General features: G+C 40.2%; 1 protein-coding gene across 1 annotated transcript in view; it reads left to right on the top strand.

Moving 5' to 3' along the window:
• SNTG1 (syntrophin gamma 1) overlaps nucleotides 1-15803 on the top strand; it is a 411039-nt gene that overhangs the window by 152455 nt on the left and 242781 nt on the right. The window contains exons 8-9 of the mRNA XM_006140355.1: nucleotides 3972-4054; nucleotides 11400-11530. Coding sequence (XP_006140417.1) covers nucleotides 3972-4054; nucleotides 11400-11530 — 214 coding nt within the window. The remainder of the gene's footprint in view (nucleotides 1-3971; nucleotides 4055-11399; nucleotides 11531-15803) is intronic.

Below are 15803 nucleotides of genomic sequence, written 5' to 3'. Positions count from 1 at the left end.
TGTAATGCCTTATATTTCCTTCTCTTCTCTGATCTTATTGGCTAAAACTTCCAGTACTAGATTGAATGGGAGCAGAGAATTTCGGCAGCCTTGTCTTGTAACCCGTTTTTAGTGAAAAAGTTTTCAGCTTTTCCCCATTCGGGATAATGTTACCTGTAGGTTTTTCATAAATAACTTTTGTCATGCTAAGAAATGGTCCTTCTGTGCCAATTTTACTGTGAGTCTTGATCATAAAGGCATGTTGTATTTTGTTGAATGCATTTTCTGCATTGATTAAAATGATCATATGGTTTTATCTTTCTTTCTGTTAATATGGTGTATTATATTTATGATTTTGCATATGTTGAACCACCTTTGCATCCCTGAAATAAAGCCTACCTAGTCATGATGAATAACCTTTTTCATATGCTGTTGAATATGGTTAGCAATTATCTTTTTGAGAATTTTTGCATCTATATTCATCATGGATATAGATCTGTAGTTTTTCTTTTTTGTCATATTCTTATCTGTTTTGGAAATGAGGATAATGGAGACTTCATAGAATGAATTTGGAAGGGTTCCTTCCTTTTCAATCTCTAGAAACAGTGTGAGTAGAATGGGGGTTACCATATAATTTTGTGTTACTCTTTACAGTCTTTTTATTTCAACTCAGAGAATTATCTTTAACAGTTTTCTTAAAAGAAGGCCCAGGAGTAGTGATTTTCCTCAGCTTTTGTTTATTTAAGAACATGTTTATTTCACTATCACATTTGATATATAGTTTGGCTGAAAGTTGTATTCTTGATCAGGATATTTTTAATTTTAAGACTTTCCTTCCTCAGGCCTGTAATATTTCAGCTGCAAAATCTGTTGATAATCTATGGGAGCTTCCTCTTACCTGACGAATTGCTTTTCTCTTTTATCTTTCATGATTTTCTACTTGTTTGTGACTTTTGACAGCTCAATATCTTTCATGATTTTCTACTTGTTTGTGACTCTGGAGAGCTCAGTTTTAACAGATTTTAGTGTGAACCTCCTCAGATCCATCCTAATTTGAGCTTTTTGTGTTTCTTATAATGGAAGCTCGTAACTTCCTGAATATGGAGAGTTTTTGAATGTTATTTCTTCAAACCTCTCTATTCTTCTATCTTTTCTTCTGGGCTTCTATAATGCATATGTAGGTTTTCATGATGATATCACAGAACTTCCTTGGGTCTTCCTTATTACTTTTTAATTTATTTTTCTTTTAATTCAATATTTTAAATGTCCTATCTTTGGGTTTACAAATTCTTATACTTATTAAAGTTTGCTATCAAACTCCTCAACCCATTTATTGTATTCTTCTTTTCTAAAATTTGTTTAGTTCTTTCTAATATAGTTTCTATCTCTTATGTCATCTTAATTTTGTGCATGTATCACTTTGATTTCATTTAGTGGACTTTCTGCATTCTCTCGTAGTTTATTTAGCTTATTTTTTAAGAACTATTTATTTATTTACTTCCATTTGTTATTATTATTATTTTTTCTTAATTCTACCAGAGACAGAGAGAGAGAGAGAAAAGGAAAGTGAGACAGCAAGCTCCCAGATCCAGGACTTGAACCACAGTTGACCCCACCACACCACTTATAGGCCCCAAGCTTTTTAAAAATAATTATATTTTGAATTCTTTGTTAGATAATTTATTGATTTCCATTTCTTCAGGGTTTACTGCTAGTGATTTGTTTTTGTTTCTTTGGCTGGCACATGTTTTCATTTTTATTTTCCATACCTTTTTATTGTTGCTAGATTAGACCACTGGAAAAATACAAACCAAAACATAGCCAATTTCCTAATCTGTTTTGAACTGGTTTTATATTGAACACCTTCATGTATTAACCGGAGTAAAAGGTTTCTTGATTATTTTCTGAGAATTTTCCTTCTCTGGACTTATTCTAATTAGAGAAGTTTTATAGTTTCTCACTTAGGAGCTGGTAATTTGTGTTTTCTGCCAGAGTAATGCAAATCCTCTGTAGTTGCAACCAAGTGCTAAGTTCTCTTCTGTTTGCAGCAACTCTGGCCAGCCAAGGTATGGGTTCTATTAGTGCACCAAGTCGTGAGACAGAAACTAGTTTCTTTTGTAGTATTCTACCGAAAGCCAGAACTTTGGATGCACATTTTTCCTTTTTCATTCCCTCCTGAGAGAAGCTGCAAGTTTGGCATTTACTTTTTTGTTTGTCAATGTTTGTTGTCGAACAATTTTAATCAAGGTAATGGTAAGCAATCAAGTGTAATTCCATGAAAAGCACTTCTTGATCTCATCAAGCAGTCTTGACTTGGGGGATGGACTATGACGTTTAATGGCAAATGGCTTTCTTACTTATTTCAGTGTGGCTGTCTTTGGCTTTCAGCTTGCCTGAGGTGCTGTAACTATTAACTGGTTTCCAGAGCACTCATTCAAACTTTTTGATCTGCTTATTTTTGACGAGTTAGTGACTCTGAAGAAACAAGGCCTGGGATTCAAAGCTGCCATTTTGCCGATCTGAATCAAAGTGGGCATTATCAAACATCTCCAACCACCCCAGCCATCTATGCAAGCTCTGGTTTTCCTTCTTTTTTTCTAATATTTGATAGTCATTTTTTTTCTCTTCAGTAATTTTATTGGATGTGTAGTGAGGTCTCTGTCATTTTAATTCACTTTTACTTAATAACTAAAAGTTACCTCCTTATTGGATGCTTACTAGCCACTTGTTTATCTTATTTCAGAAAGTGTCTGCTTAAGACTTTTCTCTATTTTTTATGACTATGTTTTTTCTCTTTTTTGTGAGTATGTTTTCTCTCTATTTTTTAAGTCTTTTTACTATTTTTTTAAATATGTCTTTTTACTATTGCAATGTACTTTAAAAATTCTCTATAAAGTATTTTAATAGCTACATGTGTTGCAAATATTTTCTCTTAGTATTCAAATAACTACATTTTTCACCTAAAGATGTCTTTGTTATCAAAAGTTTTTAAAAAGTTAATAAAAATTTCATATTATCAATTTGTTATTGTTGTATACGGTTATTGATTTTTATATTCTCTAAGAAATACTTTTCTATCTTAATGTAACAAGACTATTTCCCCTTCATTTCTCCCAGAAACTTTGTAATTTTGACTTTTATGTTTGTTTACTGTTTAATTTATATAAATATTTCTGTGCATCTCAGTTAGGAATCAAAATTTTGTGTACACACACACACACACACACACACACACACACACACGCATGTCTATGTCCCAATAATATTTGGCCAGGCTTCTTATTTGGACCTACTTCTGGGTACTTTCTGATTTCCATTAATTTATGTGAGCACTTCTAAAGACAGAGAACATGCAAATAGCTTTACATTATAGAAAATTCTTTTTTTGCTTGCTTGCTCATTCCTTCAAATGTGGGACGTGTGTGTGTGTGTGTGCGTGTGTGTGTGTGTGTGTGTTTTAGCTGTGGTCTTGCTGTGTCATGATCCTCCCACCTCAGCCTCCAGAGTAACAAAGACTACTATGTGCTACCATGCCTGAGTTTTTAGAGTGTTCTGGAAATTGAACCTGGGCCCCCCTTGTGACCTGAGATTCTGCATCTGGGCCCAATTACTATTTCAAAAGGATTTTCCAGTAGGCTAAACATCATTAAATAAAACGTTGCAGACAGATGAAATTTTGTTCTACGTTATGTATAGTTTGTAAGTATAGGCCCCTTTGCATAATAAAAAAAACCAACTTTTCATAATGATGTATATTAGCTTAATAAAGTCTTAATGTTTCTGTGATGGAAGATTAACATTATTGAGTCTAATTAGTGACCCAACACCTGTCGTTACTTACTTGCAAAGCTCTGACTTTGGTGTGAGATAAAATGTCATTTTAGCATCCGATTTACTTGACAGAATTGGAAGGTACTTGAAGTTGAATGTGGAAGGTACCCATCTAATGCATGGCGTCTAAGCAGTGGGTTTTGTCATTTTGCCTCCCGCAGGTGCTCCGAGTGACCAGAGCAGCGGCACCTCCTCCCCGCTTTGTGACAGTGGCTTACACCTCAACTACCACCCCAACAACACAGTAAGCTGCCCCAACATAGTGCAGGCTAACAAGGAGCAAACAGAGCAAGCCCAAGAAGAGTGCCTGTACATAGGCATAGCTCACAGAGCTGCCATTGCCTCTGACTGACCGATGGCCATGAAACCCTTCCTGGCTTCGTTTAAATACTGTGATACGCCAGGAAGGGGAAATAAGTAGGTCAGCTATTTTTCAATGACGTTTTCCTCTTCTTAGGTTTATATGTATTCAATCCTCTGTAGCTATAGAGTTGAACTTGGGGAGGTCATGCATAACATCATATAATCATTTTAGAACATTGTACATTATATGTAATTTCATGCTCTAATTGATTTGACATAATTTTTTAATCATCTTTTCTTTTCAAATTATTTAGCTAACAATAGCTATTCAATTTGCCATTTGTTAAGATTTCTCAACCAGCTTTATGCATAGGGAATTACTACAAAGCAAGAAAATCTAATTGACACATCATATTAAAATATAATGGATGTTAAATTATACATGTAGTTAATAAAATATAAAATCAACATGCGTGTTTTACAGACATTTGATAAAACTTCAATGTTTATTCTCTATTTGCATTTTGAAATAAATTGATTTTCTTTCTTTTCTTAATTTCACATTTCAAAATAATCATACATTCAAAAGACAGAACACTGTTCTCTGATTATGTGAGGTCAAAGAGTAATCCTCTGTGCTCACAGACAGGAGGAGTAGCTGAAATGCCCGTAAGTGAAATTTTATTTTACTCTTTTATTTGAGTTTTGCTATAGGTTCCATGTGCTCACCAAATGGAGAGAGAGAAAGTGAGAGATCAACTGTCCTTCTGGAGGCATGGCCACATTGCAATCCCTTCCTGGGTCTTCTTTCTAGATTTTAGGTATGCACACACACGCGCCCAGCATGACTGCCAAACCGCAGAGTTTGGAATTTTAACCCTTCAGCTGGCCACGTGGGATCCAGCACCTTAACTTCCATGCCGTCTGCTGGTCCCACCTTAAGTGAAGTTTTATTTTTCTGTTGTGCGTATTAGAACATGTGAAGCACATGACTTTTCCTTCTCACTTTTATGATTCATCCTCCACTTGAAACTGGACTTAAGTGTTTCATTTTATTTCAAGGTTCTCCTTGAGAACATCTTCTGTCCTGGGTGGCCTCCACTGTACCTAAACACGCAGTGCCTTTGGTCTCCAAGTCGTCTATATATTCTTTATATAGAGACACACTTGGTAGGATTAAAGTTAACTCTGCAAGTGTAAGGATAGTTTCCAAACCAATTACATCTAGATGTATTTTCCCTGACCTTTTTTGTTCTTGCCAGTGAAATAATTGTCCCAAAATAGATGCCATTTAAATCGCTGATCTTCAGAAGATAGACAGATCTGGAAGCCTTACTTAAAACATCAAATTCTTTTCTTTTTATATGTTTATTTCCTTCATGAGAAAAATAGAGAAAATGAGAGAGAGATAAAGAGAGAATTAGAGAGAGAGGAAGAGAGATAATGAGAGAGAGATAAAGGGAGAGTTAGAGAGAGAGGAAAGGAGACATGCACTCCCAACAAGGTCTGCCCAGCCCCTGTCTCAGCCGGCCTGGACTGCAGGTGCATATGCATAGCCAGCATGCTCAGGGGAGCTTCAGGATGGGGTCCAGGTGCATCATTATACTGCACCACCCCCTGGTTTAAAAACATTAGCTCCTTTTTCTGTTTTTTAGTTTTTATTTATTTACGTGTTTTTTTGCTGTGATTTTTCAAGCCACAAGGTTGGGTACTCAAACCATGGTTGGCCACGTGGGAATCCATCACACCACCTACTGGCCCCAAAATATTAGAACCCAATATTGGATATATATATATATATATTTAATATTCTTCACCCCCATCATCTCAATTCTACAGACTTCTTACATTCTCCAACCAAAATTTTTACCTCTTATTTTGAAGGTCCTTTCCTCGCCCTCCCTGTGGTCGATACAGCCTGAGCATGCTCAGGGCCACCCATGCCCCGTTGCTGCACCGGTCACCTGTCTCCTCTGTGAGCGCCGGCCAGTGTTCACTGCCCTCGTGTGCCTTAGTGACAGGGGACAAGGCGGGCCTCCTGCAGGCCCTCTCTAGGTCCTGGGTGTGAGCGGAGGCCTTCCTTCAGGAGCCCACGCTGCAGCGGGGTTTCTGAGCAGCACAGCCCTTCTCTCTGTTAGTGGAGGGCTCTTCTGAGGTCTTTTCCTCCTTCTGTCACTCATGCATGCAGATCCGTCTCAGCTCTGCTCCCAGCACAGAAACAAAAGCCACTTTATTCCAGAGTTGGGCAAAGACGTCTGGCCATGTCTTTACCCTAGTTCTTGCTCCATACCCTTGAAGCCCTCTTTTCTAATGAGAAGTAGAGAAGTCGGGGTGTAAGATCCAAGGTGAGAGATCTGTCTGGTTTGTTTTTAACTCAGTTCATTGAGAAACACAAAACATCTATGAAATAATGTCCTCCTTTAGAAAGCTGTAATCAGAGCAAAGAAAATCGCTCAGTAATTCTAACATGACTGTTCAAAACCCAGCTGTATAAAGTCAAAAACCAAAAACTCACACATTCGTCTGAGTGGCGCTATGTCTTTTCAACTCCAAGAGCACATGTGTTCTGATGTTTAGCACTACGATTGAACATAATTTTGATATTGCTGAAGATATTTCAGTTTAAGAAAATCAAAGGATTTAGAAAAATCTGATGTTTTAGAGAATAAGAATAAACACATGTATAAGCTGAAGTAAAGTATTTCAAAAATTAAAAACATAATCTCATTATAAAAATTAAGTAACTTAATTTCCCCCTCAGAGGGTATATGTATATGTGCTTACAAGAGAGACAGAGACAAGGAGAGGAGGAAGGCACCCATCCAGGGGCGCCTGGTCCTCTCACAGTCCCTCCTCCATTTCTCCATCCTGCCAGGATTCGGGGCACACACAGATATGCACCTGGCTTGTCTTTCAAGCCATTGGGGCCAGGATTTGAACTGCATGTCAGCCATGTAGGATCCTGCTCCCTGAAACACTAGGCCATATTGAATCAATGTTTGCTGAGAATTTTCTCTGTGGAAATACTCTTCTAGGTACTTAGGGAGCAGTTAGCTATGGGTTCTGACCTCCGAAGTATAAGATCCAGATCCAGAGACAAATGCACAAAACTAAGTACAGGATAAGCAGAAAAAGAAGAATATATAATGTTAATATTCTAGTGTCATAAAGAAGAGTGGTAGAGATTTTGAACGTCTGATTTAATTGAATTCAAAGTTGAGAGACGGCAGAGCTGCCGCCATGCCTATGAGAGCATTAGCCTTCAGTCCCAAGAAGATCACAGCAATTCGTAGGCCAGTGTTCACTCACATTTTCTTTTCTGTTTCTTGAATAAACTCATACAGGAGTGGAGATCTTTGTTCCTCAGAGATTTAAAAATTGGAAGAGGTCAAGACAACTTTTTTTTTCTGACTCATCACAAAATAACCCAGGGCATTGGGATCCTTGGGAGCAAGGCTGCATTGTGAAGCATATTTTCCAAGAAGTGCATAATGGGGGCATCAAAAAGTGCATTAAAAATAATAATAAAAGAAAAGAACCAAACTACCAGTTTATTTTGATGCAAAAATATCTTGAAATCTATGCATAGTTTTTCCATAACACACATTTTCCATGAACTTTCTGAAGTACCTTATATTATAGGTACTCAGTCTCCTTAAAAGAAACATTTGATTGTACAATGTGTCTAAACCCTCTTTTCTATCCTGGGCTTATTTTTAATTCCTATGCTTACACCAAAGCAAATTTGGTGTAAGCATAGGAATTAAAATAAGGTTCTATTCTACTTTTCTGAAATATTCTTACATATTTAAGGCAACTTTAAAGTATAAGAGAAAAGAAAACTTTGTAACATGTTCTCACCACCCCGCATTCCCACGTAAATGTAGTTCTAAAGCCTGGAGGTTGCCAATGCAAAAGCAGACATGTAAGAGGCATCTGATCCACAGCCAGGACAGACTCCTGCTCCCCGGACTCCTTCGCCTTGGACAGGGAGGAAAGCGGTTGGTTTGTGTTCACCAGGAGACTGAGAGCGCATCCAGCCTGACCCGAGAGCACTGTTCTTACCCACACCTCTACCGGGTACTTTCTGGGCCGAGTACCCTAACGAAACCTGCATCAGCACTGTGCCCTGCATGCAGTTCTATTTTGGTGGGATAACTGTTCTTGAGGCTATTCTGTGGTGTGTGTTAAGTCTTGGAAAAGAATCTATTTTAAGGCAAGAAGTGCATACAGACTGTGTTTTCCACTCACATTATTAATATTTTAGGAAACTCTATTATAGACATTGCAAAGCTCTTAAAAAATAGTTAACGATTCCCCAAACCATAAAAATCATTGCATTTTTAGATGGCCTTATAAACAATTCAGAATAACTTTGAATACCTTTCCAAGAAAGGACAAGAAGGCAAATTTACATTCTATTTTCATAATTAAAGTAAGTAAGACTAAGATATCTTTAAAGCACACTAGGTAATCCAGATCTATCATATGAAATGCATCAGTCCTGATTAACTGAATAACTGAATCGAGACTCACTTCGTATTTCTTATGTGGAGAAAACATGAATGTGACCTATTCATCACTGGGAAATAAAGGCATTAGGCTGAGCCATTACAGCAAAGGCCGCGTGTATTTTCATACCCGCGTCTGTGAAGTCTGTTAATATCCGTGTAACTCCTTGCGTGCTCGGCTACTGCTGATCAGCACTGTCCTCAGCGTTTCATTGGCTGTGTGTTCTCTGTTCATTGATATTTTTATCTGATTTCATGGATCATAAAAAGTGAGAAGAGTTATTATTTTAATGAAGAACAAGGAACTATCTTTGAATAATATGCCTAAAATTATATAGATAAATTGTCAAATAATAAAATAAAACCTCCGAATTATTCTTTCATTGTTCCACCTCTAATTGGGAGTGTTCAGTGTTAGGCTACAATAGCTGGGTTGGCTCTGGGATCAGAGAGGTGACAGTCTCAGAATCTGGTGCCACGAATTATTTACTGCAGAACGTCTCAGAACCTAGTATGCACTGGGCTCCTGGGAGCGGGTTCTGGCCAACGTGGGCCTTCGAAGGCAAACTGGGTGGGCTCTGGACCTTGTACAGCACTGGCCTGGCCACAGAAAGTAGCCTGTTCACCCAAACCCGCCACAGGTATATTGTGTCCTCCTGTGTGTCCACGAAAATCAGTGGGAAGCCATCATAACTGATTCCAAAAATGCCTTTGGACCTTCCAAGATTAGCTTAGTAATTGCTTTACCTTTTAAGATGTGGCCAGTGTCTTAGGCAACACGTGTCCGATAGCTAGTGTAATTAGCTATCCGTATGGCAAGCATTACTAACAGAAACACAATACTACTGCTAGAGTTAGTAAGGGTGGCTTTCTCTGCATCCCCGGTAGAAATAATTGTGTCCATTATTTAAGCTTATTTATAAAAATATATTACTTGCCATTTTGTACAGCTATGAGTGATGCCTGCAATCAATCTGCCTGCTGTTAAGAGTAAATGTAAAATTCCCATTAACCTTTTAGTGTTACTGGCAATAACATGAAGCTCCACATGGCCAACTGCAGTTTGTGTTCTGGACCTAGTAGCTTGAAAATCGTGCCAGGGACTTGTGTGTGCATGCCCAAAATCCGAACAGGAGAATGGAGGACTACAGGTGGCCATTCCCCTGGGGGTGATTTTTCACTTTCCCTCTCTCTGTCTCTCTCTGCCAAGTACATGCACCCTATGGCAAAAACCTACAATAAATACCCAAATAACAAATAAATTCAAAAAATTGTCTTTAGATAACCTCCAGGTTCATTCACTAGTCAGAATCTGACTCCGATTCAGAGCACAAGTCCTCATCGCCTGTTCTCCCTCCCACGGAGCCCCGCGTCCCCTCCCGAGGGCCTGCACCCCCGGCCTGAGGCCTGCAGGAAGACAGACAGCACACCTAGGTCTGTGCCTGTGCTGCCCGCAGCTGAGCACGGAAGGCTACGCTCTTGACCCGCACCAAGAGCGCTGGTCTTAGAGGCGAAGATGCTCACTGAGTCGCCAGAAGGGGGCGCTGTCTGCACCACTCAGCCATAACTCACACAGTGTTCTGAGCTGTCCCACAGATGGAGCGTATTTTCATATTTGTACTGTCTGTGGCAATCAGCAAAAATGACAAGCAACACTCAACCCTCGGTAAAAATAATGCTTTTTCCCCCATTGCACATTAAAAAATATAACACTTGAAAAACAATGGTCAATAATATTCAGGCTGAATTTCAACATCTGTACTAAAGTAAAATCTCCTGACTGTACTACTCAAAAATTAGTGAACAGATGAAAAAATGCCAACAGTTCCCCGGTCAAATCGAGCCTCGTCCACTTCCTATCCACACAACTCTACACGTCAACAACATTGTGCCTTGTGTTGCCGTGAAGCCGAAATAATGAAAAAGCATGAGTCACCATCAAGGGAAAAATCTCAGTCTTCTTCAAGTATATGTGCCCTCTCTATATAAGGAAAAACACTTCTAATAAAACTTTTAACTACATGCTATTTTAAATGAGCAATATTTGTGTTGACATTTTTAAAAAGTTTATAAATACGAAGTTAAAATAATGAGCAAAATTGTCCTTGAGCAATGTGTTGTAAGAATTATTTTATTTAATTTAATGTATTATTATTATTAATTTGACCAGAGAGAGAGAAAGTGAGAAACCAAGCCAGCAGGTCTGGGACTCAAACTGCAGTCAGCCATGTGGGAGTTCAGCACCTTAACCACCATGCCACCTGCCAACCCACCCTGAGCAGTGTTTTTAATAGGAATGTTCATTTTATTCATAAATATTCACAAAAAAAGTTGATAAATCACAAGCATTTACATTGGTGCTTAGAACTTAGCAGATACTCAGAATATTGGGCTAATCCCATGAGCTACGGTTTATTTTTATTTTTTTCACTTACTTGTTCATTGCATTTACAGTTTTGCCCAATCTTTTCCTTTCTTGAATGAGTTCAGCTCTGTCACCTTTTTCTTCTCTTACTTCTTCCCATCCTTTTTTATTTATTTTTTTTAATCTTTCTTCATCTCAGGAATTCCATCCTCACCTTCTATAAAGGTTCATTAGCAAAGAAATGAGCAAATACAACGTTAGGGTCAATGAGCGAGGATTTTGTTCTCGTGGTATTGTGCAAGTCCTCGGATCATTAGAAGAACAGGAAATAGCCCTAACCCAGAAGGGTTTGCAACATAGAAACTCAAGGCGCGGGGCAGGGACCCAGTCTGAATGTCTGCTCTTTCCAGGACACGCTGTCCTGCTCGTCCTGGCCAACCTCTCCGGGCCTGAGGTGGGAGAAGCGCTGGTGCGACCTCAGGCTGATCCCGCTGCTGCACGCACGCTTCTCTCAGTACGTGCCGGGGACCGACCTGAGCCGGTGAGTCCGTGGGCCCCGCCGACTTTCTGTGGGGTGAACAAGAGCGGAGTCGAGCTCCTAACGCGGTATGCCTGCCCTTTCTCACTGTGGGCATACTGCTGGGGAGAAAGTGGAGCCCCGAGAGAGTAAGTGTAGTAACAGTAAACGCTGATAGATCTGGTGGCAGAGATACAAGCTAAAGCCCTGACTCCACTTCCGACTTCCTGTAGCAGGTGCAATGTCTTTGGTCGATATAATGTTATTGAATTGCTTGCATTTCTTCTTGTGTTGTTTATTTTTTCCCTGAGGAAATTTTGTACTTCAATTAAATTGCAAGACTTATTTTCATGCAGTTGCTCGTCATGTTCTCATTTTTTTTTTTGGTGTTTACTTGTTGATTTTTTCATAAGAGAGGGTGACAGAGAAAGAGAAAGAGAAAAAGAAAAAAAAGAGAAAGAGGAAGAAAAGAAAAAGAGAAGGAAGAGAAAAAGAGAGAGAAAGAGGGAGGGAAAAAGAAAAAGAGACGCACCAGCAGGGTCTCATGCCATGGTTCACCCCAGCACATGCACACGTATGCCCGGTGTGCAAGGAGACCCTGGGTGTGAGGCTGAGGCCTTCCCCTATGGCTTCAGCGTCTGAGAGCATTGCTTTATCGCTGTTACTTTGGCTGGCTTACAATCTCTTTTAACTTTTTAATAAGCTCCATTTTATTTATTTCTTAAGAAAGAGAGGCAGAGGGATATCCATGATGGTCTTGCCATGCCACATTCCTCTGCCTGCCTCCCAGCTGGGATCATTTTAAATTTCTTAGGAAAAAGAAAAAATAGAATCACTAGTATTGTCGTCCTCTTTATTTTTTAACTTTATTAATTTTTTCAGTGAGAGAGAAGAGGGTGTGGGAGAGAGACAGGCAGATCCCAGCAGGCCCTTGGGCCTGTTCCGGCTGGTCTGGGACCTGAGCCAGACCTGTGTGCCCAGCGCAGCAGTGCCCACCACGCATGCCACTGCAATGGGGCTGACCTTTCATTCTTTTTTTTTTTGGAGAGGTTTTTGCTATAGGGTGCATGCGCTCGCCGGAAAGAAAGAGAGAGAGAGAGACAGAGAGATAGAAAGTGAGAAATCACCCCCACGGGGGATGGCCACGCCGCAATCGCTTCTCCTCCATTCTCCTCTCGGGATCTTGGGCATGCATGCACATGCACCTGGCATGAGTTTTAAGCCACCAGGTTTGAGACTCGAACCACGGTTGACTACATGGGAGTCCAGCGACATAGTCATTATGTTAACTGCTGGCCCCTGACCTTTCATTCTGATCTTTTTTTTTTCTCTCTCTCTTTTTCTCTTGGTAAGAGGTTGTAATTTTTATTAATTTTTTTGAATTTCTTCATTATATGTGTGTATTTTAAATCCTGAGTTTCTGCCTTTTCTTGGTTGTTTCCATTTCTTAAATTCCTTAGCTTGCTATTTTGTTCTTACAGTTTCTTGAGATATAAGTTCCAGAGGTTGGAAACCTTTACGAAGACTGTAGTAAATAGTTCAAGTTGTGCCGGCTTCCATGCCTCCTTTCCTTCTGCTCAGCCCAGAGCCAGAGGGTGGCACCATGGTAAATGCGATGCTTTGAGCGGCCAATCCACATGGAAGGTTCTGGGCTCATGTCCAGAGACTCTGAGGACACGGGACACATGTGGGTTCCTGATCCAGGGCTGGCTGAGACGAGTGTGTCCCAGCATCAGGATCCATTTGAGGTTCTGCGGCTCTTGCTCCTGGGGAACTTAAACTTCAAACGAACAGAGCAAAGCTGCTGTACTTTCGTGACATGGAAGCAGTCGCAGGTGACATGTGAACGGGTGGGCCTGAGTGTTTCAGTAAAACTGTGTCTGCAAAGGCTCGAGGCAGCTACCTTGGGCCGTGGAGTTTGACAAACCCTGTCTTGATCGCTTGGCATTCAGATTTGCCTCCCCAGTGTAAGTTGCCGGAACTACGTATTTCTATGGAAACCTGCTTCAGCTACATCCACAAGTTTTCATTTATTTATTATTTAAGATTACATGTGGTTTATAGTATTTTGGGGATATCACTTTTACAGTTTTCCGAGTGGATGATCTAAAGTGATATATGCATGCATAATTGACCCAGGTCCTTGGTATCCGCGCTTGACCATTTTGTGTGAAGTGCAGAAAAGCTGCTTCCATGTCGGTTCCTGTTTCTTACCCCCTCTGCAGACATATTATTCTCATTCCCCACATATACCTTAAACACTGTATCAGGCTCTATTATGACTTCTGCTTCTACCATCAGATAGAATTTTTTTGAGATTTTTGCTATAGGGCACATGAACTCATCAGAGAGACAGAAAGTGAGAAATCACTCCCCCCAGGGGATATGACCATGCTGCAGTTCCCTCTCCTCTCTCCTCCTCTCAGGATTTTGGGTATGCTCACACTCATGCACAGTGTGTGTTTCAAGCCACTGAGCCCTGGACTCGAACCACGGTGAACTACGTGGGAGTCTAGCAATGTAACCATTACACCATCTGATGATCCCCCACCAAATATAGTTTTTCAAATGGAAGGGAAGGGGGTTATTTATCATGTGTAACACACTGTCCACCCATTCCACATGCTCTTCCTCTCTCTGAAGTTTTAAGCCCTCTCTTACCATTTCCTTTCTACGTAGAGACTTATTTTTAGCCATTCTTTTCAGAGAGATTTGCTAGCATCAAATTCTTTTAGTTTTTATTTGTCTAGGAATATCTTCATACTACCTGTGTCCTTGAGGATATTTCCACTGGCTATAGAATCAGAGTTGACAATTTCTTTTTTCTTCACCTGAAAAACTCTGTCCCACTTGCTTCTGAACTCCCTGGTCATGCAAACTGGTGTTTTCCATCAATAATTTGCTCATTCTCTCTGGCTGCTTTCAAGATTATTATTATTTTTTTTTCCTTTTCAGAGAGAATTTGCTCTAGTGCGTGTGTGTTCACCAGAGAGACAGAAACAGAGAGAGAGAAAATGAGAAATCGCCCCTTAGGGTGGGTGGTCACAGCTCAATCCCTTGTCCGCCATCCTCCTCTTGGGGTTTTGGGCATGTGTGCACATGCTCAGGGTGTGAATCTCAAGCCTTCAGGTCGAGGACTCAAATCCGGCCCGCCATGTGGGAGTCCAGCAATACTGTAACCACTATGCCTTCTGCTGTGCCCTCAAGATTATTTTACTTACTTTTTTTGAATAATTATTTTATTTAACTTTATTTACTTATTTACTTATTTGATCAGAGTGGGACAGAGCGAGAAGAGAGCGAGCGATCGAGAGAAAGAATGAGAAAACACAGGTCCAGCCAGGATCAGGACTCAAACCATGGTCAACCATGTGGGAGTCCAGCACCCTTAACCACCACTCCACCTGCTAGCCCCCCTCAAAATTATTTTATTTTATTCATTTATTTATGTACTTTTTATTCAGTTTTTAGATGGTTAGTGACAGTGTATCTTTGCATACGTTTCTCAGTGTTTATCATCTGTAGGATTCACTGTGCTTCTTAAATCTGTAAATTGATGTCTTTCGACAAAAGTAGGGAAGTTTGGGCCTTCATCTCTCCCATTCTTCGTGAGGCCCACCTCCTTTCTCTTCTTCAGTTTTACTCTGCTCTGGGGTCATTCAGCATGATTTTATATTTTATTGATTTAGTGTTTAGTTCTAATTGATCTTTTTTAAAATGATCGTTTTTTATCTGCTAAAATTTTCTAATCCTCCTAGTTCAAGAGCACTTATACTCTGCTTGTCAAAGCATTTTTAGGACGGCCAGTTTGAAATCCTTGCCAGTTTAGTTCATTCATCTCATTCAGTATTGGCATTTTGTCTTTCTGTTCAATGAATGATTTTCCTGTTGGTATGAAAAGTGATTTAAAAAAAATTTACTCTGGATTTTTTGGACACTAGATGTTAAGACTCTGGGTCCTGATTGATCTGTTTTGTTTGTGATCCCCTGTGGAATGGTGGAAGGGTAACGTGGGAGCTTGGTGTGGTGGTTGGGTTTTAGGCTAGGCCGCTGACACCATTTCAGCAGTCGGAAAAGCCACCATGCAGATAGTGAGGCACTTTCAGCTCACCTCTCACCCTGCTGACCCAGTCCCATGGAAGCAGGCACCAGGCCACACCTGAGCGCCTGCCAGTGGGGACGTGAGGCACAGAGCGGGGAGGGAAAGGGATAAATCACCCCTGAGGGGATGGCCACGCCGCAGTCCCCTCGGGTGAGCACACGTGCACAGCCAGCTGGTGTGTTTCAAGTCACCAGG

Source organism: Tupaia chinensis, unplaced genomic scaffold (genome assembly GCF_000334495.1).
Source record: "Tupaia chinensis unplaced genomic scaffold, TupChi_1.0 Scaffold000031_1, whole genome shotgun sequence".
NCBI lineage: Eukaryota > Metazoa > Chordata > Mammalia > Scandentia > Tupaiidae > Tupaia > Tupaia belangeri.
Note: the sequence above shows the minus strand (reverse complement) of the source record. Positions and strands in the feature narration are given on the sequence as shown.